Source organism: Phacochoerus africanus, chromosome 10, assembly GCF_016906955.1.
Source record: "Phacochoerus africanus isolate WHEZ1 chromosome 10, ROS_Pafr_v1, whole genome shotgun sequence".
Taxonomy (NCBI): Eukaryota; Metazoa; Chordata; class Mammalia; order Artiodactyla; family Suidae; genus Phacochoerus; species Phacochoerus africanus.
Window position 1 is genome coordinate 72,567,458 of NC_062553.1, and position 24,448 is coordinate 72,591,905.

Consider the following 24,448-nt stretch of genomic DNA (forward strand, 5'->3'; position numbering starts at 1 on the left):
CTGTATATCAATGAAATTTTTTGGTTGTTAGTGGAACATTGTGAGAGGTACAGAGGACAGATTTCACATCTGCCTCAAATCAGTTATTTGCAGTGTTGGGAGTTGAATGGCGTTTCAGTCCACTATGGAAACTTCCTTTCAAAATCCTGGCACACAGATCAGAGGAGGCAGAGGCTATTATTACAAGGTTGGTCCCTGTCCCAGCAAAAAATGTGTAAGGGGAGATGCAAGAGAACATTCTACAAAGAACTGCCTGCTTCACCTTGTCTTCTGGGCACAGTGCTTTTAAACCTCTGAAGAGTTGCAGTTCTCGCTCTGTCTGCTCTTTAAACCCATCCATCTTCCCCACCCTGCCCTGTCTCCGAATACTTTTTTTTCTCTATGGTGCACCAGGCCCAGGTGCTGGGCATGCAGTTAGTCACTACGAGTTGCACTCATCTCTCTATGTGCCTCGTGCACAGCACATTTGTGGAGTGAAAGAAAAGGGAAGCCCCACTGAGTTACTGAATTGTGGAGAGCAAAGCCCACCCCCAGCCCCCATTGCTTTTCAGTGATATCTTTCTTAAGGTCACCCTTCTGGAGTGTCCTCTTGCCTAACAAAATCAGTTGCTTCTGAGAAATGAGAAACCAGTTCACTGAGCCTATGCTTTCCCACTGACCTGCTTGGTTGTATCCCTCAATAAGGCCAACAGTTTTGGTATCTGACCTGCTGCCAAGGTTGTACTTTTTACGAGTTGAGAAAAGGAGAGGTTCAGCCTTAACTCAGAAGCTCCTGAAAACTTAAAAAACCAAAGTTGTGTGCCATTCTCAAAGCACTAAGATGTAATTGTTTCCCTCGAATGATGACTTTTCAGTAAGAGGTGGCCCAGGGAGAGTTATGTCTATTACACATACGTCTTCCATCATCAGCATCACTACAGATCGTCTCTGATGTAAGATAGTTTGACTTGGGGTTTTTTTACTTTATTATAATGTGAAAGTGACACACATTCAGTAGAAACTGTAATTCTGATTTGGCTCCTTTCTTGAGCTAGCAGTATGCAGTATGGATACTCTGGTTTTGCTGGGCAATGGCAGCGAGCTGCAGCTCCCAGTCAGCCCTGCAGTCATGAGGGTAAACAGCTGATACACTTAGAACCGTTCTGTTTTTCACTTGAATAAATTCTAGAAGATGTCTGACACTTTACTATAGAAGAGGCTGTTAGATGATTTTGTCCAACTAATGTAAATACCCTGAGCATGTTTAACATAGGCCGCCTGACAATGTTTAGCAGATGAGGTGCATTAAATGCATTTTCAACTCAAGGATATTTTCTGAGTTTTTTGGGATGTAACCCTGTCATAAATAGAGGAGGGTCTGTAAAATCATCGATATGGTGAGGGAAAGCTTTCCTTTTAACTCCTTGAGGCCAGCCTGTACTTCATACTACTGTCCTAATGATCGGTCAAATCCGACTTAAAATGAAAGCACAAGCTTTTGGGACTTGGCTGTTTTCAGGTATTCTCAATTATAATTCTAGGTTATTTTGCACAACTCACAAATATTAAGATTTTTCATCTGTGACACTTGTTTTGGAATGAGACATACCTCGCCACACATCTGTCCCAAACCACGGCAGATCTTGCTAATTCTCCCTCAGTCCACAGGCGCAGGCCGCCTGTGCCTGAAGTGATAGGAACTTGAGTCTGCAAACGATGCTGGCACATTTACTGCTTAGCAACAAGAGGTGAGTGCTCAGCTGCTCATCCCCACACAGTAAGCTTAATTTCTCCCAGAAACTTAAAAAGATGTTTTCCTAAAAGCGCCATCTAGTGGCCAAAGCTCAAAACCTATTCATGGGCACAGGAGACATTCTCCTGTTAAGAGGTTAAGACAAATTAGACGAATTTTGGAGGCTTTAGGAGTAACAATTACATGTTAGACAAAACTTAGTGATCTCTCAAAGCTTTATCTTTTATATTTAAAAGTTTAACCTTGCTAAAAATTTTTACCTATGTGGCATTGAACGATTCTCTAATCCTCAACCTGCTATCTCCCAGGATGGTTGTGGGGACATGTGGCTCGTTCTCTTCCCTTTCCAGTTGAAAATGTACAAACTACCTTAAGGATGAAGATAACAGGACTCCCCATTATGTCGGCTGAGCATCAGTGGCTTAATCACACTGTAAGCGAAAGACCATTGTGAAGCTTTGGGCACTAAAGCTCAAGGACAACCAATTTTCTTGTTTCAGGAACTCCAGAATGAACGAATTAGCAATCTTGAAAATCCAGGTATGTAAAGAGAATAGAGAGGATGCACATTATGTGTTGGTTCTAACAATACGGGAGAAAAGAAATATTCTTAGGGAACAGACATCCTTGTCTTAACCCAGCAGAAATGTAGGCTCAGATTCTCATCAGCTTAGCTGAGTGAGGAGCTACGCTCTAGCTTCCCTCAGAGCCAAAGGCAGATGTCAGGAACATTTCTGGCACATCATTTAGGTCAGTCTTTTTAATTGGCATTTGAGAGCACGCTTCTTTCCAGTAACACCTGCCCCCCCCCCCCCGCCACTGTCTGTAGAAAAAGATATTCGGTTCTCACAGATAACCAGCTTCATAGTTCTTCAAAGAGAATGAAATATTTGGCCAGTCTTGGTATGATCGTGGAAAGCTAGAACATGCACTTACACTTCTGTTGAGTGGAGGATTAGAGAATAACTAACTTATCCCATCAAGTTTATCCTTTGCCTTTGCTGAGCCTTCATGGAATGATAGGTCTTCTAACCACCAAGAGGCACCAGGCGATTGTGATCTCTCAGTTCAAGTTTCCAAGTTGGAAGACCATACTTGTGATGTGATGCAAAGCCTTAAGACATGTATCTTGGGGCAGACCAATGAGAAAGAATCGTTTCAGGTAACATAGGATCTACTATAACAGTAAGAATACTCATGAAAAGATCCACGCTATTGAGAATGTTTTGCTTTTTTCTGCTTCAGTCCCATGAATTCAGGCCCTAGAGAACCAAAGTTCCCCAAGAGCTCATGGTAACTCAGGTCTTGGGGACAGTGGCAGAGAGAGATAACTGAAAGCCTGCTCAGGAGGTTCTAGTCTCCAAGGTTCTGGCATTTAACTGAACTATAGTTTATGTTTCAAGGCATGGAACCTAGCAGTGCAACCATTCCAATTCAGTTTCCCATGAAAACAAAAGTTTTTTTCAAACTTATTTACCATCAATTTCAGCTTAGCCTCAGGATCAAGAAGTTAAAATGTTACTATTTTTACTGTCTTTTTAGGGCCACATCCATGGCATATGGAAGCTCCCAGGCTAGGGGCTGAATTGGAGCTGCAGCTGCCAGCCTACACCACAGCCACAGCCAACGCCAGATCCCTAACTCACTGAGTGAGGCCAGGGATTGAACCACTTCATCAAGGATACTAGTTGAGTTGGTTTCCAATGAGCCAAGATGGGAACTCCTTAAAATAATCATTTCTAACTTCTATACAATCTGTAGCAACTTGACCACAAATGAAATACTCTGACTCTAGACTCAATTTCATCCCTAGCTTTCTACATGACAAAAAAGTTCATTTGTTAAGTGGGGGTAGGGGAAGCAGAGCTCAGTGTCACTTACTGGAGGTCCCACAATGCAGGAGAATTAACAGAACCAGATGAACATTAGGGTAAATGGAATTTTTTTTTTTTAACATGTAGCTGCAAAGCCTCATGTGCTCTTTACCTCAAATTCATTCTTTTATATTCCTTCCACTCCCTGCACTTAAATGTAAATAGATGTCTCCCATTTGATTGGACTATGAGGTCATAAGTTGTAGGTTGCCAACTCCTAAGATTTTTATTTTTTTATTTTTTTGTTTTATTTTTCCCCTTTCCAGGGCCATACCCGCAGCATATGGAGGTTCCAAGGCTTGGGATCCAATCGGAGCTGTAGCCACCAACCTACGCCAGAGCCACAGCAACACGGGATCCTAAGATTTCTTTAAGAGTTCCCTGGTGGTTTAGTGGGTTAAGGATTGGGCTGTGACATGGGTTCCATCCCTGGCCAGGGAGTTTCTGCATGCTCTGGGCGCAGCTTAAAAAAATAAACCCACTCTTGGTCTGCTAAAACCAGAACAAAACAAGTGAGCTAAAAAGGCCAAGTTATTAAGTTATTAAGATATGGGTCTATGCCTGGTTTCATGGTTCCTAAGGATGAGAATTTACTGTGTGGAAGATCACAGTCACCAGTTAGAAAATAATAAAGGAAAAAATTTTCAGTCAAGCCTAAACTCAATCACAATTAAATCCCTCTTCGTGTTTCATCTTCTGCAAGCATATAAGGGTTTTCATCATCTTCCACAGTTCAAATAGCAATGCCTAACCAATCAAGTACTTGCACTTCTTCACAAGCAGAAAAAGGAGATACAAAGGTTAAGGACAACTTTTATTGCTACCAGAGGCTTTTTATCTTCAGTACATGGTTCTGACTGCAATACCTTCTTCAGACTGCACAGGGACTCAGGATCCAGAAGTCATTAACAGAAATACAGGTAGGCTGGGGAGGTGGGGGGATGAACTTTTATCCAGAAAATCCTAATAGCTTAACGTAAAACTAGGAGACTGAATTCAGTTATTACATGTTACAGACCCAAATCATAGAGCTGCCCCAACATTTAGACAGTCCTACTGATTATAAATGAGTGATCAGTTTTTTTAAAAATCTAATTTTAGTTGTTACATGTTTCTTTGGTGAGCACCTGGACATATTAACTTTATCACAAATGCTTTTATACAATTGTCAAAAATGCTTTCAACAAATCTAAGAGTGTCCTAATCACATGCCACTTTTAAGCTTCAATTTAAGATAAAAATGAAATAATTTTGTTTCTAAACTCTAGAAACTGAAAGGAGACAAACAAAAATCAACAAGGTGATGGAAGTCCTTTTTCTGTTATCACCTCTGATTTGTATGGGGCAGTTTTCAGGTATCTTTTTCAGATTAGTTTTTAATTTGAATCATGGATTAAACATGAATGTCAACACTGAAATAATCTGTTCACTAAATTGCTAAAAAATTTTGAAGGTTTCCTCATCAGTGGAAGTCAGGCTATAGATCAACATGCATAAAATTCATTAAGTATTCAAAAACGACACAAGCAAAAGCAAGAGGAGAATTAAATCAGGATTCTGGGACAAGGTTTGCTAGCTAGGAATTTTGGAACTTAAACACTGAATGTGAATTTCTGACGGGGTAATCTACATTTTAGCAGAGAAAAGGGTAGAACACTACAAAGATTTACTTAAAATTTTTTCTTGATCTTGAATTTTACACTTTTTTTGGTCTTTAACTGGTTACATAATATTGAATTAGAATTAGCCATACAAGTAAATGGTTTTTTCTGGCTCATTCTGAATCAGCCTGATAAGGTATACATGCATCTTTATATAGCCTCTCCTGGTTTCCCACATTCCCTTTCCCAGAGTAGGCTACCTTAGTTTGCACCTGAAGGTAACACTGAAGCTACATGACAGAAACAGGCTGCAAAGGTGGACAAGGGGAAGCGTGTCCCTCCTGCCTTGACAAATCGGCGCCACATACAGAGCCCACGTTTTCTGCAGCGTTATCTTCATTATAAAGCCTTTTGATCCCGTCATAGAAGTCATCCACTTCCATTTCCTCCACTTTGCGTTTAGCAGAGGTAAGCTTGCACCCACTGGCAGCTGGGAGGTGATGGTAGAAGGCTGCTGTACCTCTGACTGGCACTTCTGGTTTGCTCTTGTCCTTGGCGAAATCTGGGCCTGGGGCAGAGGAGGGATGTAATCTGAACACTCCTTTGTCACAGGTCACCAGGGTGTGCTTGAGGGGACGGTAGACATAAACGGAGTTTAGAGGCAGGGCAGACTGCAGAGCAGAAAGGTGATGTGCCACAAGCTCCCGACAGTGGATCAACTGGGAGCTCTCCATCTGCACCAGGGGAAGAAAGCACAAGGAGATGATCAGCGTAGGCTGCTCTATCAGCTCTGCTGGCCACTTCTTCTCCCCCTGCCCTCTGTCCCCACAAATGTCTTTCCCCACATCTTTTACCTCACACTCATCTATTCCCACCAGCCTACCCATCATCTTAGAAATTGTGTCCAAATCTCTATTTCTAATGTAAACCTTTTTGGAACTTGAATTATGTGTGTGCAACTGTATGCAGGACATCTTCATGACAGCAGAAACTACTCTCTTGTTCACTGCTACATATCCGCTATCTGCTCTTGTTTTAGGCTCTCTCCCCTGTCTAGATAGAAGGCCTTTCACTCCACTCTCTTTGCCTCTTCCAATCTCTTGAGAAGACCAAGGTAGGCGTTCCCATTGTGGCTCAGCAGTAATGAACCAACTGTTATCCATGAAGATGCGGGTTCGATCCCTGCTTCACTTAGTGGGTTAAGGAGCCAGCATTACTGTGAGCTGTGGTGCAAGGTGCAGATGCGGCTTGGATCCAGAGCTGCTGTGGTTGTGGTGTATGTCGGGAGCTACAGCTCCAGTCGCACCTCTAGCCTGGGAACGTCCACATACCACAGGTGCAGCCCCAAAAGGCCAAAAAAAAAAAATGTTGACCAAGGTACAGATAAATGTAAAATCCATTAAAAATGTATAGAAGTCAGAGACAAGAAAAAATTTAAAGGGATGGAGAAGGCTAAGAATTTAGAACTAAAGTATTTTGTTTTTCAAACAGTAAATGATAACCTTTGACAAGTTTTACTTCTGTAGAAAATAGCACACTTGACAATAATGGAAAAGAATGTTTTTGCTGATATTTTCTGTTTAATTTGGGAGTTTCCTTCAGGATAGTTCAACTATCAGTCCTTTCTAAAGCTACCCTTGACACCCCTAAGGCCCTACAAACGTGAATTCCAGGGTCATGTTTTTGTGTCAACCAGTCATCATGCTTACCACACTATATTAGAATAATCTATTTAACATTTATGCTTTGATACTATAAACTACAAGATCCCAAGGCATTGTATCATATTCATTCTTATTCCCTAAGTTTCCAGCACCGATGACTATACACGGAAGGCCTTCAAAATCTTATCTGTGATAGTCTAATTAGTTTCTGCTTTACTTTCCCAGCAATTACAGTGCTAGTCAAAATTCCTCTAGCAACATACAGTTCTCCCTATTCAGGTTTCTTTAGCGGCACCCCAAGTACCTACCAGAAAGAATCGAACCACTTTAATTTGGTATTAAGACGGCTCTCCACAATGTGACCAGCCTTAGTTGCTAGCACATCCCAATTTGTGCTCTACATTCCCGCCAAACAGGCCTGCTCTGTCCTTTGCACCAATCTTGCCCTTTCTCACTGTACTCTGCTCACCTTATTTCTACCTGCTGAAATTCTATTACCTATTCCTTCCACCTCCAGGAAGCCTATCGTGACTATTTAACTATCAGAGATCACTTTCTAGTCTTATATTCTATAGGTATTTTTAGACATTCCTTTACCAATTCTTATTCATAACTTTAAAACTTGCAGCACACAGCATGACTGTTTGCAATACCACAGAGAAAATAAAGGAAAATAACACGCGCTACAAGAATATATTTGCTGGAGTTCCCGTTGTGGCACAGCAGAAGTGAATCCTCATGGACTAGTATCCATGAGGATGTGGGTTCAATCCCTAGTCTTGCTCAGTGGCTTGGGGATCTGATGCTGCCCTGAGCTCTGGTGTAGGTCACAGACGAGGCTCAGATCCCACATTGCTGTGGCACAGGCCAGCAGCTGTAGTTCTGATTCGACCCCTGGCCTGGGAACGTCCATGTGTCACAGGTGCAGCCCTAAAAAGCCAAAAATTATCAGCAAAATTATTTCTGCTGATGGCAAAATTATCTTTATCTCTAAATAGTCTCATTGCTTGTTACCCAGGAAAGTGTATCAGTGGAAAGGAAGAGGAAAGGCTGCCATTAGTCATCACATAGTACAAATGTAGGAGTTAGTCATCACAAATGTAGGAGTTCCCATCGTGGCTCGGCAGTTAATGAACCCAACTAGCATCCATGAAGACAAGGGTTTGATCCCTGGCCTTGCTCAGTGGGTTAAGGATCCGGCGTTGCCATGAGCTGTGGTGCAGGTCACAGAGGCGGCTCGGATCCAGCATTACCATGGCTCTGGCACAGGCCAGCAGCTATAGCTTCGGCTGGACCCTTAGCCTGGGAAACTCCATATGCCGTGGGTGCATCCCTAAAAAACCAAAAAGAAGAAGAAGAAGACGAAACAGTACAAATGTAAAAATGTGTGAAAGTGTCAGAAACAATACGTGAAAATGACTTTTATTATCTACTATTATGTTCACTATTCTTGCCTAGTTTGAAATGGGCAAGATACTATTAACTAGTATTAGAATTTCTCTTCCTCTTTTAGAAAGAAAAGAAAAATTATACAATACTTAAGATGGTCCCCAACTATCAAGCTTGCAACTGTAGGCTAGAGAAACAAGCTAAGCTAAGCTAAAAACAGTGGAACAAAGCACACGAGATGAGGCTTCAAAGTTCTTTACGGCAACTGGTACCCTAGGCCAGGTACCAGGCTTCTTCAAAAAGCCTACAAAAGAGAGGTAACAGAAGTGAAAACAGGAACTGGGAAGTGAAAAGAAGGCTATAGTATAACAATTATTTTTAAAATTTAAGTACCTAATTTAATGAAGTGTTTTTTAACAAATGAATGATATTTAGTAGCCTAGAAAAGTAAAAATGCCTTGGTCATTGGGCAAAGTAACACAGCAGAACCCTGAAAAAAAGATATGTATTCAAACAGAAGTATTATGCCACTATAATTTTTCTCTGTTAAAGTAGTAAATAAACAGGGAGTTACATTTTAGAGGTGACAACTGGCAGAAAATGGAACTAGAAAGACACTGAAGATTATGCAAACCAATACCATTTAATGAACCGTACTTCCACCTAAGTCCTTTGGCTAAAGTAATGCATCAAAATCAATTTCTTCTACTCTACTAATAACCTGAATTTGCTGTAAGAAAATAACATGGCCCTCGTTGAGATACAGTGGAGAAAACAAAATAGGCACAAATACTGGATTATTGCAACTTTAGACACCAGATATGTCCTCTAATGAAACTGTTACAGAAAATTTGAAATGAACTTGTTCTAACTTAGAGTGTCAAGAGAATATCCATTATTTTTCATGACTATCTCCCCCAAATTCAAATATGATAATCATATTCCTTGCTAAAAAAGCAAAGAGAACTGTAATTTAGCTCAACAAGGAAGTAGGGTAAATAGCATTAAAAGGTTACAGAGCAGAACAGCATGATCTAATTGTTCAGGAGGCCTAAGAAGACAGCATGACGCACGACAAATACCCAGCGCAGTAAGTAGTCTGACTTTAGGCACCTTTGAGAAGAACTACAGGTGGGGAGGGCCTGCTTCTTTAACTTCATATTCTAATTTTAAATACGCCATGGCAGGAAACATCTACTGAGACTACAGTGCCTGGATAGGGACTAGGAAGACCACCACACTAACCTGGGTAAAGTTAAGATCCTGAGATGATCGAGGTGGACCACATCAGAAAGAGGAGAACATGAGTAAAGCCCCAGAAGCATAGCAGTGAGAGAAGGGCTAAGAACAAAGACAGGATTAGCCATCCCAGAATCATAACCACCAGGTAGTACAAGAGATAAGAGGGGTGGGGACAGTGGAGCAGTTGGTGATGGGACTAGGAGGGGCAAGAGGCAGCTTGCCTTTCAAACCAAGGAACACTCACTGTACTTTGAAGTTCTGAGGGAACACAGGCAGAGCTGGTGATAGTGGGCCCCTCACAGCAAGATATGTCTATGATGGACCATTAGAAGTCCTCTCAAACCAGGACCTGGGAAACATGTCAGAATTCCAGCATGATCTTACCAATCTGATGCAAGAATTTCCTAGACTAGAACTAGAAATCTGATATTACTATGGCCCATCACAGTCAAATTACAAAGACAGTCAACCTGCTGCTCCTACCTGAACACAGGTGAACTTTGCAAAGACAATTAAATCTTGATGAATCATGAGCCTCCCAGATTTGGGGCACAAGAGTTTCAAAGAACTGCTGAGACCAAGTCCCAAACTCTTCAAAGTTTTGTGACCAACCTTGTTATTAACGATCTTCCTCATTATAACCTGACTACTACATGGAGCAGAGACTTTAAAAAAAATTTTTTTTTCTAGAATCACTATGTGCTCAGTGCCTAGATCGCAGAATTCTTAATAAATGTTTGTAGAATATAACTATATACATATACAAGAGAATGAGAGAGTGGTTTTCAAACTATGTACAAACAGATTATGAAAGGGAAGAGGCCAAGCTGAGTAGAATGCATCTGATAGGCCTCTGCCCCAAACACATAATACAAGGTAATACTCTACTTAGTATTTTGGAATTGTGTATATATAAGATTTTATTGGGGGTGAGGGAAGGGTTCCAATTCTAAAGGAAACTCTGAAAACCACTGGGCTAGAATCCTCAAGGTTTGTGTGCCACTGGGGTTTTTTTAGTCTTCTTTACTACTGAGTTCTGTGTGTCTCTGAGAAAGTTCTAAGTTCCCTGGACTGCAGTTATAAAATAAAGGAGCTGAATGACATCATTTCTAAGAAGATTCCTTCAAATTCCAAGCTTATAACACTTGAGGGAAACAGTTTCTGTGAACATTTTATTCCAGCAACAGAAAATTTATGCAAGAGAATAAGCAGATTCTCCTGTGTTCTTCAGTACAGAACAAGCCATCAAAGCTACAGAATATCCACGCTATTTACATTCTCGCTTAAGCTTCAGAGTCTGTCCTTTCTGGGAGAGTAACTCTTCATACAGCAGGTTTTCTCTGTACTAGCTTAGAAACAGGCACAGAGACGAAGTCATGGAGGCATTTAGAGATATGTCCTTTGTTCTGATAAACTAAAAAATGTAGAAGATAGGAGGTAATCTTAACGCCCCTTCCCCCACTTCCACAGTCTAATGTAAATGGTTAACATTCGACTTCATTTTCCAACACTCTAGGTAGGCAAAGAAAATCTTCTGTGCCACACCATTCACTTATGTGGTGGTCTGGGTGAGTTTCTAGAAATGCTCACTAAATAGTAATTATCTATCTCCTAGGGTTTATTTTCATTATAGCATTTATTTCAACAGAAACACTTCTCAATTATTTCAATCCAAGATATGCAATCAAAAGAACATATCTCCCTTGTAAAGGAGAAATAATTTGTTTCACATTAACACTATGTGTCCTAGGGAAGTAGAATAAGCTAAGCTATGCTAAAAACAGTGGAACAAAACACATATAAAAGAGGGATGGCATTCTAGTTGATATATTGCTCTGACCATCGTCATCATTCTTTTTATGCAAAGATTTGCAGCCCTTCTCTGCTCACAAACTAGGGCCTGAAATTCTCAGACCTGAGAGGTTGCACATAAGTATACCTTACGTGTCTGCTAATAAGATTGTCAATTAAAACTATCTTACAAAACACCAAATTCAAGCATTATTCTCATTTTTCTTTTATAGAGTTCTTTTTATAATTTTATTAGCTCAATAACTTCAGCCCTTTGCTAAAATCAGTTCTTTTTCCATTATAAAATACTTTAAGCTTAGAATTGAAGTCTTCTCTAAATGACATTCAGTAAAACAAATCAGAGTAACTATTGCCAAATGAGAAGAAACAGGGACATAGAAAGGGAAAATGGGTTCATAACTCCTTTATGCACTCAGCTGGCCAAAGAATATGATTTGAGGCAGATCTAAATTTTAAGTTATATTTGGTTGGTGACATGAATGGAATCAATAAGGACTCTGAGTGGTTGCTAACACACAGCACTCTTACTTTTCGTTTGAATGTGAATTTTTTCTACCAAACCTTTACATTTTATATAGATGGCTGATAAAAATTTCACTGGCCTGTAACATTTTATATCAATCTGCTGATACAAGTTATAAGCCAGTCTTAGGCAAGAATGAGCACTACCAGGACTTCAAAAAACGTCCTGAAACTTCAGAAAATAGTCTCTATTTATAAAATACTTCCATCTCCACCCAGCAGTAAATTATTTGCTTGTCTAAAAAGCAACTTTTTGCAATTTATATTTTTGACTTCTCTTTCATAAAATGAGTAAAGTAGAGAAGTACTATAATGAAACCTACAAATATAACTAGGAATGTTCTTCATATAAAACTAATGAAGTATATTTATCAAAAATCTTATTAATTCCATTTTTTATTAAAGTATAGTTGATTTACAATGTTGTGCCAATTTCTGCTGTACAGCAAAATGACTCAGTTATACATACACATACATCCTTTTAAAAAATATTTTCCCATCATGGTCTATCCCAGGAGATACAGTAGGACCTTATTGTTTATCCATTCTAAATGTAATAGTTTGCATCTACTAAACCCAAACTCCCAGTCCATTCCACCTTAAGTAATCTAGAAGAAGAGGTAAAAAGAATTAAGAAAACACTAACTAAGCTTTGTAAGAGAAAAAAAGAGGGAGTTCCAGTTGCGGCTTAGAGGGTTAAAACCCAACTAATAACCATGAGGATGCAGGTTTGATCCCTGGTCTCACTCAGTGGGTTAAGGATCCGGCATTGCCATGAACTGTGATATAGGTTGCAGACCTGCTTCGGATCCTATGTTGCTGTGGCTGTAGTGTAGGTCAGCAGCTACAGCTCTGATATGACCCTTGGCCTGGGAACTTCCATATGCCACATGTGTGGCCCTAAGAAGGAAAAAAAAAAAAAAAAAAGAAAGAGAGAGAAAAGAGACATCTAACCCATAGAATGTCTACTCTTAAAAATACATTGCCAGGAATCCCCGTCATGGCACAGTGGAAACGAATCCAACTAGGAACCATGAGGTTTGGGGTTCGATCCCTGGCCTTGCTTAGTGGGTTAAAGATCCGGCGTTGCTGTGAGCTGTGCTGTAGGTAGAAGATATGGCTTGGATCTGGCATGGCTGTGGCTGTGGCTGGCAGCTGTAACTCTGATTGGACCACTAGCCTGAGAACGTCCATATGCTGTGGCTGTGGCCCTAAAAAGCAAAAAAAAAAAAAAAAGGTTGCCACTGTAAGATTAAAAGGTCTCTTAGTTTTATAATAATCTTCTAACCTTTATGTATCACGGTAAAAGAAAAAATTTTAAATGAACACTATTTAATTAGACTGACACCTACCTGTGCTTTCTGAAGCAGTTCAATTGTAAGAGGAAGCCAATCAGGAATGAGTTTCTCCATTTCCAAACTAACCATGGCCAGAGCAAGCATAGATCCTTTGAACTGCAGAAGTTGGTTGCAGGCCATACAGTGAAGTAGTTGCTTGGTAAGGACCGCCAAATGTTGAGATGGGCTCAATTTGGGCAAACTAAAAAGTAACTGAGGCCTAGTTGACACTGCAATGGCATGGAACTAAAAAAAAAAAAAAAAAATCACAAGAACATCATTCTAGTTTTACTTAAATGTCTAGATAAGTTATAACAAAAATTGATGTAACCTCCACAGGTGTTACTCAATTTCTAAGTTTGCAATTTTAGCTTCAGTGACTTGACGTATCCTAATTTCTAAATTTTCCTGGCTAATTGCAATAATTTTCCTTTTCCTAAAAATCAGAACAAAAATAAAAAAAGAGAGGGCAATCTACTTTTGAAGCTATTGAAATAGGACCACATATTCATATAAAGACTTCAGGTATATTTACAATGTGAAGAAAATCCAATGGTGTGGCTGTGTGAAGATCCCAATTCAACTTATCCAGAATAATTCTCTCCATCCTTAAAATTTCAGATGAAGAACATCCACAGAAGCTATCTCTTGCCAACACCTTCAGTACTGGAATTCTCTATCCAAAGCAAAGGGGGATGGGGCAGGGAGGACAGGACAAAAAACCAAAAAACTCATTTTCAGTTTTTGTTTTGATAAACAGAAAGCAAGTTAATAAACAGAAATTTCAAAAAAGAAACATGACTAATCTTTAAAGGAAAATATTTACCTCATCCTCCTCAACAGTCTTGGCAGCTAGGAAAAAACAGCTGATTGCAATACAACTCAAGTATTTTGGGTGGGCCTAAAATGGGGAAAAGGGAAAGAGAGCAACTTCAATGATTCTTCAAAAAGTTAAGACTTTATTTTTTAAAACTAGATATGCAGATGAGACAAGTATGCCCACAATTCCATGGTATCAATTAATTTGATTCCCACCCACTGCTTTCTAAGATCAGAACTCTTACCTTCATAACCCTAGCTATATTACTCTCTGTGGAAATACTAAGATCATTCCATTGCTGGACATTCAACTAATGCTAGTTAGCCAAAGTCAATTTCTATCCAGCAGAGATAGGCTTGTTTTCAGAAGACATTTTTTTTATTTTTAAAAATTCCTTCAATTAAAAATATACTTGTGTATTTTTTTAAGTTAGTTTTATTCTCTTTACCTGTCAGATTAACATACTAGATGTTAGAGGAATTATAGAGAAAGACGACTATAAAAGGAAGGCTATTTATGTTTCATATGCTTTAAAAAATTATAGGATGCTAGCAGATGAAAATTTCTAATTAAAATTTTCATCTCCAAAATTATATATTCAGGTTCCATGATAAGAATGAAAGACCCCTAAATATATACAGAATCAATCAGTGGGGGGAAAAAACCTCTCCTGGGTTTGACAACCATAGGAGGGCTTGAATTTGCCTATTTCCCTTATCTGTAATAAGGTAGGCCCACTTTCTACCTTATTGGTAGAATAAGGGTTTTGCCAACCCAACATCAGAATCCAGTATTAAATAATTAGGACAATTCAGTCCAGTTATACTGACACAGAAATAAGTTATTTAATGTTTCGACATTTACTTTGTATTTAAATACTATATTCCCATGAAACTGGGGAAGGCTTCTAATGACCAGAGTATAGCTTTGATTAATCATTTAATAAACATGCCAAAGACCACTGACTCATTATAAATGGCATACTGTCTAGGAATCTTCCAATCCTCTACCTGAATGAGAAATAAAAGCTAGTTCAATACTACCAATATTTTAAAATAATCATTAATGTTAATCAGAATACTATGGTTTAGAAAGCACTTTCATAAATATTATGCGTTACATCTTCTTTTACAGGTGAGAAAACAGTCTCAGCGGTTAACAGACACCATACAGTGATCCAGAAAGTGAAGTCAGATTTTGTTGCTAAGACAGTTTTCCAGGTTCCCTTATTTCCCCATGTATACAACACATCAAAACCATATCCCTGAGGTAATCAGGGTTCATTACAAAGAAAAGGGTCCAAAAGTTAACAACTTTGGGTAGGCAATGCAACTCTCAAATCAAGGACACCAATAATCAATTTAGTGCTAAAAAGAATCCCAACAGCAAATGCGTGTGTGTGTATTTTTAACAAACATCAGTTCTCAATCCTGGATGTACATCAGAATCATCTGTGTAGTTTTTTTTAAATACAGATATCCAGATCTCACCTGTCAGAGATTCATATTGAGTAGGTCTGGGATAGGGCTCAGGGTCTACACTTTTAAAGAACTTCAGAGTACCTTCTTCTGCACAGCTGGGATTGAGAAGCACTGTTGCAGCCCGTTGAAGGTCTGCTTTAAGCACCTTTAAACTCTAATGCATTTAATAGTTTCTATATTGAACAATATAATCATAGAGATATTTCTATACTGAACGATACAGATTAAACATCTCTATAATATAGATTAATTATATTGATATAGATTAATTTCAATATAGATTAATCATCTCTAAGTAAGAGTATCTGAGGCTAGTAACATAACAGGACCCATTAAATAAGAAACATGAAAATAATGATATTTTACTTGGCAAAATTCTCTGTTACAGAAACTTCATTTAACAATAAGGTCAGTAAAAATCTTTTCTATGATAGATGCTAAGTAAGCCCATTAAATTTTTTGAAAAAACACATAACCCAAGACAGGACATTGACTTCCAATTCATCTTTCCTATGAAAGTGGGATTAGCTACAGTCAAGGAATAGGGAGAAGGGGGAAGGGACTTGGTGCTGGGGAAAATGCAGGCATCTCAGTAACCCAAACTTCAGGAAATCAATATCACTATAATTAAAGTTTCTTTAAATTTCTCAAAAGTAGAAGTTTGAAACACAGAAAGGTAACTGAGTAACCATCCAAATTCTTCCACTCCATAATTTTTTTGGCTTCTTTTTTTTTTTATACCTAATAACAAAGTATACAGTACCTTTAGCACTGAATTCATAGTTCCCCCAGCTTACATTTTCCTGGCATTCAAATGAAAAATGGATAGCTCTTCTGCTTTTTCATCTTGCCATTGAATAAATGCTGACTTTCTGCTCTAAATCTGTTGAAGGCTACTATGATTGATTTCACATAATATAACCAATGCTACATTATACCAACAGGGACAACATAAAACTTATTTCTAACAATGCCATTTAACAAAAATACACCAAAGTTATTTTATGACAGTTCATCTTGTTATACTCCAAATGTATGCCTCTAGAAAGTATTTATATATTGTTCAGAAAGCTACACAAAAGGGATTCAATAATTAAGTAGTGACAGAAAAATATACAGTAGGCTTATACTAGTCTGATTTGCCATTCACAACTAGACCTCAGTGTGTTAAAAAGATGACTAAACATTCTGCCAATGCTATGATAGGTATTAAAATCAAAGGATCAAAACTCTCATAGATTAAGTGTAAGTTACGAATACTGGTAGCCAAAAGAAAATTACAGAATTAGAAACATTTCTGAAAACTTATAGCAATAGCAGAAGACATCACGTCTTTTTATAGGTATATATCTATCATCAGGTTTTCCACTCCATCCACTTTGTAGAATGCTCTACTAATAGCCCCTAGTGTAGCATATAAACCCTCAATAAAGAAGCTGTATGTAAGTGTATTCTAAAATATTTACCTTTACAGTAGCTAAGAACCTGTCCAAAAGACTGCTAGCCAGAGCAAATGTTTCTGGGTAAAGGTTGAATTGGTACTTGAGTTTGGCCAGCCACTGAATCACTTCATCTCTCTGGGATGGAGAAACATTCTACAAGGGAACAATTAAAAAATAAAAATAAAAGAGAACAAGTAAAGTTTCAAGTTATTAACAAGGATAGTTTATAATTATTGCCTATAAAAGGTTAGCAAATGCTATGGAATAAGTGTTTATATGTTCAAAAATACTTTTAAGTTTATTCAAAATCTGTCAAATGAGATAAATGAAGGTAAAACCTTATGTACTATGTTATAGCATTTAATATCAATTTTCTTCATACTTATTAAATAAAACTTTCACATTGTCACCTCATCATACACCTATACTTTAATTGAGGTTTTCAGGGAATATAACATTTTAGAGTTTAGGTAACATTATTATCAACTGATAGTAATTTTAGAACTAAGTTTTCTCAATTCTTTTTGTTGTTTTGTTTTGTTTGTTTGTTTTAGGGCACCTGGAGGTTCCCAGACTAGGGGTCTAATTGGAGCTACGGCTGCCGGCCTACGCCACAGCCACAGCTACGTCAGATCCAAGCCGTGTCTGCGACCTACACCACAGCTCACAGCAACTCTGGATCCTTGAGCCACTGAGCAAGGCCAGGGATCGAACCTGAAACCTCATGGTTCCTAGTCGGATTCGTTTCCATTGCGCCACAACAGGAACGCCTCTCAAGTCTTGAGAATAAAAAAATATAGTGAATTTCTTTCCAATGAAGCAAATAGCCCTTAAACTACCTCGGGAAATACAAATGGGATAACAGCTTATTAAAAACAAAAGTCAATAGGAATAAATTAAAGATATGAACAACAGACGAACTATACATTTAAAAATGATGAAAGAATACCGAAGGAGAACTGAACCTGAACCAACTTATCATCACAAGTTGTATGGATACAATACAAACACTAAAGATTATTGATGTTTTAATCTTCCTACATGTTATTTTTAATTGCTGAGTATGGGTTTAGTTTTTAAAAGGTGCGCATTTTAAAGCAACAGTTAATGATTTAGATACCTTTACTCTTGAGTTTTGCAGGCACCATAAAAAAAACAAAACGAATCTAGTAATACTTAATCTTCTACTAATACATGAAACATTTCCACATAAGTACTACTTCTGCATGGTAAACACAAAAAAGTACAGAAATGACTCCGTGATTAATGGAAAAGATTATTTTCAGTAAGTGAGGGTTTCAGACAAGTAAAGGTTTAAACACTGCAGGATTTATCATCACCATAACCATTTTGGATAGAAATCTCTTTTATCTCATTCCTCAGAATGTATAGGAACCACAGGGTCAACTTTATGAGACTGATTGCTATTATCACAGAAAGATGCATTAAGAGCTTGAGATGTAGATCTTGAGCATATATCTCCTCAAACAGTATTTCAGCTGGAATTTCTTCTCTCCTCCCTCATTGCACTGACAAGTTGCCCTTATTTTATTCCAACTCCTCTTTCTGTCAGTTTTCGGCTTTGGCACAACAAAGTCAAGTGTTTCTGTGTTGGCCAAACTAATCATACACATAATTTTTACATTTAGCTCAAAACTCAGTTATAACTGGTCGTTTATAACTGCCATACATTCACCTTCTGGTCAATACCCTTTGTCAAATAAAGACTGACCCTAGAAAAGAAATACTGACAAGAAAATGAAATAAAGATGATTTACAACCTCTTATATTTACATCTCACCACCAAGATGATGTGAAGACCATGAACAATAATCTGAAAATATCTGACTATAAAAAAATTTAGTTTAGTTCAAATGTAAATCAAATGATATTAAGTGTTGATCGTTATAATATGTCATGGGAATACAACGAAGAATGAAAAACTCCCTGTTTAAACTTCAAAACTTAAGTCTCATGGTGAGGCAAATAATCAAAAAATATCAATAAAATATGGTAAGCATTAAAACAAATGTAGGGCACTCTGGTGATCTAATGGCACTGCAGCCCAGGTTCAGTTTCTGGTCTGGGAACTGAGATCCTACATCAAGCCGCTGTAGCCCAAAATCCTAAAACTAAAAGCGAAACCAAAACAGATGTATGTAACAGGGTGCTAGAGGAGCACCCAGTGGAAGGGCACCTGGCCCATTGTGGGAGGGGAATAAAAAGTTCTTAGAGGAGACAGCAGCTGACGCATTTTAAGAGTGAGGGGAGAGGGTGACTATTTGTGAGGCAAGGAAAAGAACCAAGTATTTTAAACCTGTGAACTTTACTCTGAAGGATAAGAACCATGTCAACCTGGAGGCAATAACCTATTGTTAAACTCCTCTGTCTTGTAAATAATCAAGATGGATGGAAAAGACTGCTATAAACAGATACGCTGAGAATCAGTGATACAATCCCATGAATCATAAAGAAACATAGGGATGGAGTCCCATCGTGGCACAGTGGGTTAAGAACCTGACTGTAGAGACTTGGTTGCTCTGAAAGCACAGGTTCAATCCACAACTGAACACAGTGGGTTAAAGGATGCAGTGTTGTCACAGATGCAGCCTGGATTCAATCCTTGGCCTGGGAACTTCCATATGCATGGGGGCAGGGAAGGGAGGGAGGAAGGGAAGGAACACAAGGTTGTTCACGGTAATGAAGTCGTGGGCTTGACAGGTTTTGGGTACTTGGAGTAGCAGGGAAATTTATGTCCTGCAGAGACTACTGTCCAACTTGACAGAGGAAACTGTGGAGTTAGGCTATTAAAGCCAGGAGTTGGATTTTCTCTCTCTCTCTCTCTCACACACACACACAAAAGGAATCTGAAAAAGGCACCAAAATACTATCTGGAGCTATGGCTTTCCAGAGATGGGAGGAAAGCAGACACAGCCCCATAGCTGGTCCCTGGGTCAAACAGTTCTTAGCACGGTCACTGGTTTTACAATATTCCATTCTCCATAAAGCCTTTAAGGCATGAACTAGGGGCCCTAAGGGTCCCTAGGAACCAAGTGAAGCAGTCACAAAACTTGCACATGGAGAGAGTTAAGCATTCAAGAAAAATTAAACTTCTACCAAGATGAGCTTTTATTTTTAAAAATGTCCAAAGAAAGTAATATTAAGTAAGCCATCCAAACAAGTCGAGAACAAGGAAATAAACTGTAGATGGTGATACAATCGGATACAACTGGGGAGGCTTTTAGTAGGGTGAAAGAACACAGATCAAGAGCAGCAATGAGGATCAAAAACACCATTAATTCCACCTTCAGGTTAGTAAGGAGAAAAAAAAAAAATCCCTAAATGACAGATTGCATTACATAATGTGACTTGGTATTTGACATTAAACAATTAATACAAACATATAACTGTTAAGAAGTCCTACAAAAGATAGACATAATGTGCTCTAACTATGGGTTTAACACAGGGGAACACAGTTAAATAGATTTCCATACCATATTTATAACTAAATGATATAATGTGTGTAGAGCACATAGAATGCAAAAGGCACTTAAATACTAGTTTTGTCCTTCCCACATCTAGAAATACCTGATGCTTTAGTGATGCCAGAAAAAACATTTACAAAACACATGTAAATTACATATAAATAATTCTTTTATACCAATTATAATACAATTAGTTAACAAAAATCTTTGGAAATTTAACATAACCTCTATTTTAAAATTTGAAACTAGGGCCAAAAGAGCATTCTTGCGTGGCTAGTATTATCACTAGCTAAAACTAATGATAACCAAAAAAACTCCACAAAAGATAACAGTCTGAGAATATTTACTCTTTTCTGGGGGTGGGGAGGGCATACCCACGGCTTATGGGTCATACCAGGGCATACCAGGCTAGTGGTCAAATTGGAGCTGGAACCGTAGCCTCCAGCCTACACCACAGCCACTCGGGATTTGAGCCCCTTCTGCACACCACAGCCCACAGCAACACCAGATCCTTAACCTGAGTGAGGTCAGGGATTGAATCTGCATGCTCATGGATACTAGTTGGATTCATTTCCGCCAAGCCATGATGAGAGCCCCATGAGAAGACTCACTCTTAACTGAAGTGATACTGATCCTAAGATCATTTTTTCCAATCATTTCAAACATGTACTGAACAGTAATATTATCAGAATACCTTTAAAAAATTAGGTATATGCCTAATCCCACTCAGGAGGGAAGGGAGAAGGAGGGCAGAGTCTGCCTACCCCTAAGAGTCTTTCCTGATCAAAGGATCTGTTTTCTCTCATATGGGTTGCTCAAATGGGGTTAAAGGGTTCAGTAAACTGTTGAACTAACCCCAAAGAGAATTTATGATGGTTTGATTCAACCTGGTAAAACACAGGGCTTTATATTCCACCTACTGCTATTCTGATCATTAAAACACAAATCCTTCCCAGCTTTAAAATCTAAAAGGTTCACCATTACCTAAAAGATTAACTATAATCCCCCAGGGATGGTATACAAATCCCTCTATGACTTACCTCTCTAGCCTCACTTACGTTTCATCACTTTCCACCTTAAAATTCATAAGAGCAGTGCTTGTATTTACGGTCCTTCCTTACTCCTGCCATGTCATCTTCTATCACTGCTCCCTCTGGTTGGAACACACTTTCCTCTCTTTTACCCCATTATTTATCCTTTAAGAGCTATTTCAGTGGTCATTCCCAACCAGGTACTTTCCCTGATAACTCTAGTTGGGCTAAAGTATTTTCCTGTGCTCCCACAGCATCTCTTGTCACACCTGCTAAACAGATCAACACTTTTTAAAAAATTACCTTTTCACTTCTGGCCACAACTGAATAGTTAGCAGCAAGTCTTCACTCTAGCTGAGAACAACTAGAAAAGCTATTAACAACAACAACAAGAGGAAGGTATCAGAACTTCTAGGACAACCAGGCTTTGAGGGGCCAAGAATCTATAGAGTAGGTAACAAAAAGAGATGAGTCAACACTCTGCATAGCTTTCCCTTTTGGGCATTCGCCCATCCTGTGAGTACAGCAAAAGGCTTAAAGTTGAGCAAAGAAATGAAGAGAGCTTTGGGGAGTCTTACAAGGAAAGAGACAAAATATGGAGACTTGAAGAGCCAAGAACCTAGTGGGAAGAGGAAGAGTCAGAGAGCTCTTAATGTGACCCTCAGCTGATTGTCCTCTTTAAACATTTTCTAAATGAAATTATGAAGTTAGAAAGGACAAGAATCTAAGAGACTAAGCAGAGAGCGAGTGAAAAGCAAAACAGTGTTGAGAAGAGAGTTTATTAGCACCCTTCAGGAATAAGGGGAGCTGGTAAACACCCCAAGCTCTCAGCTGGAATCCTGGGCTACCCTCTAGGAGTTGGGGGCAACCAGAAGTGCAGGAAGCCATACGCAACAGCAACACTGCCTCCAATCAGTACAGGCCCTCAGTGGATTAAAGTGTAATCTATTCAGTTTGCCTACCAGAGGTAAGACTGAACCCAGCTGCAGAAAGATAACATCTAGGCACCTACAATTTTTCCTAAAGTTCAGCAACCAATCAAAAATAACCAGGCATGACAAGAGAGAAAACCAAGTGATCAAAATCCAAGAGGGGGAAAAAAAAGTAAAAAGATCTCAGACTTTGAGTTATCAGAAAAGGACTTAATATAAAGGCAAATAGAGGAAGGAAAATAGATGAAAAGATGAAAATTTTCACTAGAGAAATGAAACATATAAAAAATCCAAAGAAAAATTCTAAAACTGAAAAAATATAACAAATCAACGTAAGAACCCAATACTGGATCTAATAACAAATTAGGCAAGGGTGGCAGTCATGCTTTGAGGAAAATTTATAACTCTAAATGCATATGTTAAAAAAGAAGAAAACTGGAAAATCAATTATTTAAGCATATATCAGGATAAAGAACAGTAAATTACACAAAGAAAACAGAAATAGTGAAAGTAAGAGCAAAACTAAAAACAAAGGTACAATAGGGAAAATCAACAGAACTAAAAGACTGACAGACCTCTAGCAAGACTGATCAAGAAAGAAAAAGCACAAATCAACTAAGATGAAAAAGGAAACATCACTATGGACCCTTTCAATGTTAAAAAGAGATTATTATGAGTAACTTTACACAAATAATTTGATATTTTCAATAAAGTGAAAAAACCCCTTAAAAAACACCAAAACTGAGATCAGATTTAGATGAAGACCTGATTAGCCTCATATTTACCAAAGAAATTGGATTATTAAATATTTTCCTATAGATAAATCTCAAGGTGGCTTTGCTGTGAAACCTTTCAACATTTAAGAAAGAAATAGTAATGGAGTTCCCATCGTGGCTCAGGGGTTAACGAATCCGACTGGGAACCATGAGGTTGCAGGTTCGATCCCTGGCCTCACTCAGTGGGTTAAGGATCCAGCGTCGCCCTGAGCTGTGGTGTAGGTCGCAGACACGGCTCGGATCCCGTGTGGCTGTGGTTGTGGCTGTGGTGCAGGCCAGCGGCTACAGCTCCAATTGGACCCCTAGCCTGGGAACCTCCACATGCCATGGGAGCGGCCCAAGAAATGGCAAGAAGACAAAAAAAAAAAAAAAAAAAGAAAAGAAAAGAAAGAAAGAAATAGTAACAATCTAAACAAACTGAGAGCATATTTTCAAAAAAACAGGAACACTTCCCAAATCATTTTACAAAGCCAGCATAACTTTATCATGAAAACCTAACAAAGGCATTACAAATGAATCTCACCCATGAACACAGATGTGAAACTCCTATCCAAAATGTTAGCAAAATTCAACACCTACTTATGAAAAAAATCTGTTAGCAAACTAAGACAGAGAAAGGAATTTCTTAATCTGTATAACTAAGAACTATACATATAGCAAATATTAGTTAACGGTGAAACATTGAAAGCTCTCTCCTCAATTTAAGACTTCAGCAGTGTTCTGTAGCTAATTCTGTAAAACAAGAAAGTATATATACCAGCATATAGAATTATATAAAAAGGAGTTCCCGTCGTGGCGCAGTGGTTAACGAATCTGACTAGGAACCATGAGGTTGCGGGTTCGGTCCCTGCCCTTGCTCAGTGGGTTAACGATCCGGCGTTGCCGTGAGCTGTGGTGTGGGTTGTAGACGCAGCTCAGATCCTGCGTTGCTGTGGCTCTGGCGTAGGCTGGCGGCAACAGCTCCCATTAGACCCCCCCAGCCTGGGAACCTCCATATGCCGCGGGTGTGGTTCTAAAAAGACAAAAAAAAAAAAAAAGGAAAAAAAAAGAAATGGTTCTAAAAGAGGTGTAATAAAGCTTTGAGGCTTACTAGAATGTCAGAATTTTTATTTTTCTCATTCTTGTATTCCCAATGCTAGAACAGTGCTCAGAATACAGCAGATACTTAATAAACATTTACTGAAAAACTGAAACCCCAGTCATCTAAAAAAAAAAATCACACAAGCAAATATGAGTAAAAAATAAAAAACAAAGAATAATGGGAAGAAAACTGCTTCAGGTTCAAAGTTATAACTCTACTACTAATTT

General features: G+C 38.6%; 1 protein-coding gene across 2 annotated transcripts in view; it reads right to left on the reverse strand.

The window, feature by feature from the left end:
• Nucleotides 1-4,407: 4,407 nt before the first annotated feature.
• CCNI (cyclin I) overlaps nucleotides 4,408-24,448 on the reverse strand; it is a 30,458-nt gene continuing 10,417 nt past the window's right edge. For both annotated transcript variants that reach the window (XM_047798781.1, XM_047798780.1), the window contains 5 exons: nucleotides 16,941-17,069; nucleotides 14,000-14,074; nucleotides 13,709-13,849; nucleotides 13,189-13,419; nucleotides 4,408-5,941 (listed from right to left, as the gene is read on the reverse strand). In XM_047798781.1, the coding sequence (XP_047654737.1) occupies nucleotides 5,498-5,941; nucleotides 13,189-13,419; nucleotides 13,709-13,849; nucleotides 14,000-14,074; nucleotides 16,941-17,069 (1,020 nt within the window). In that variant the 3' untranslated portion in view covers nucleotides 4,408-5,497. The remainder of the gene's footprint in view (nucleotides 5,942-13,188; nucleotides 13,420-13,708; nucleotides 13,850-13,999; nucleotides 14,075-16,940; nucleotides 17,070-24,448) is intronic.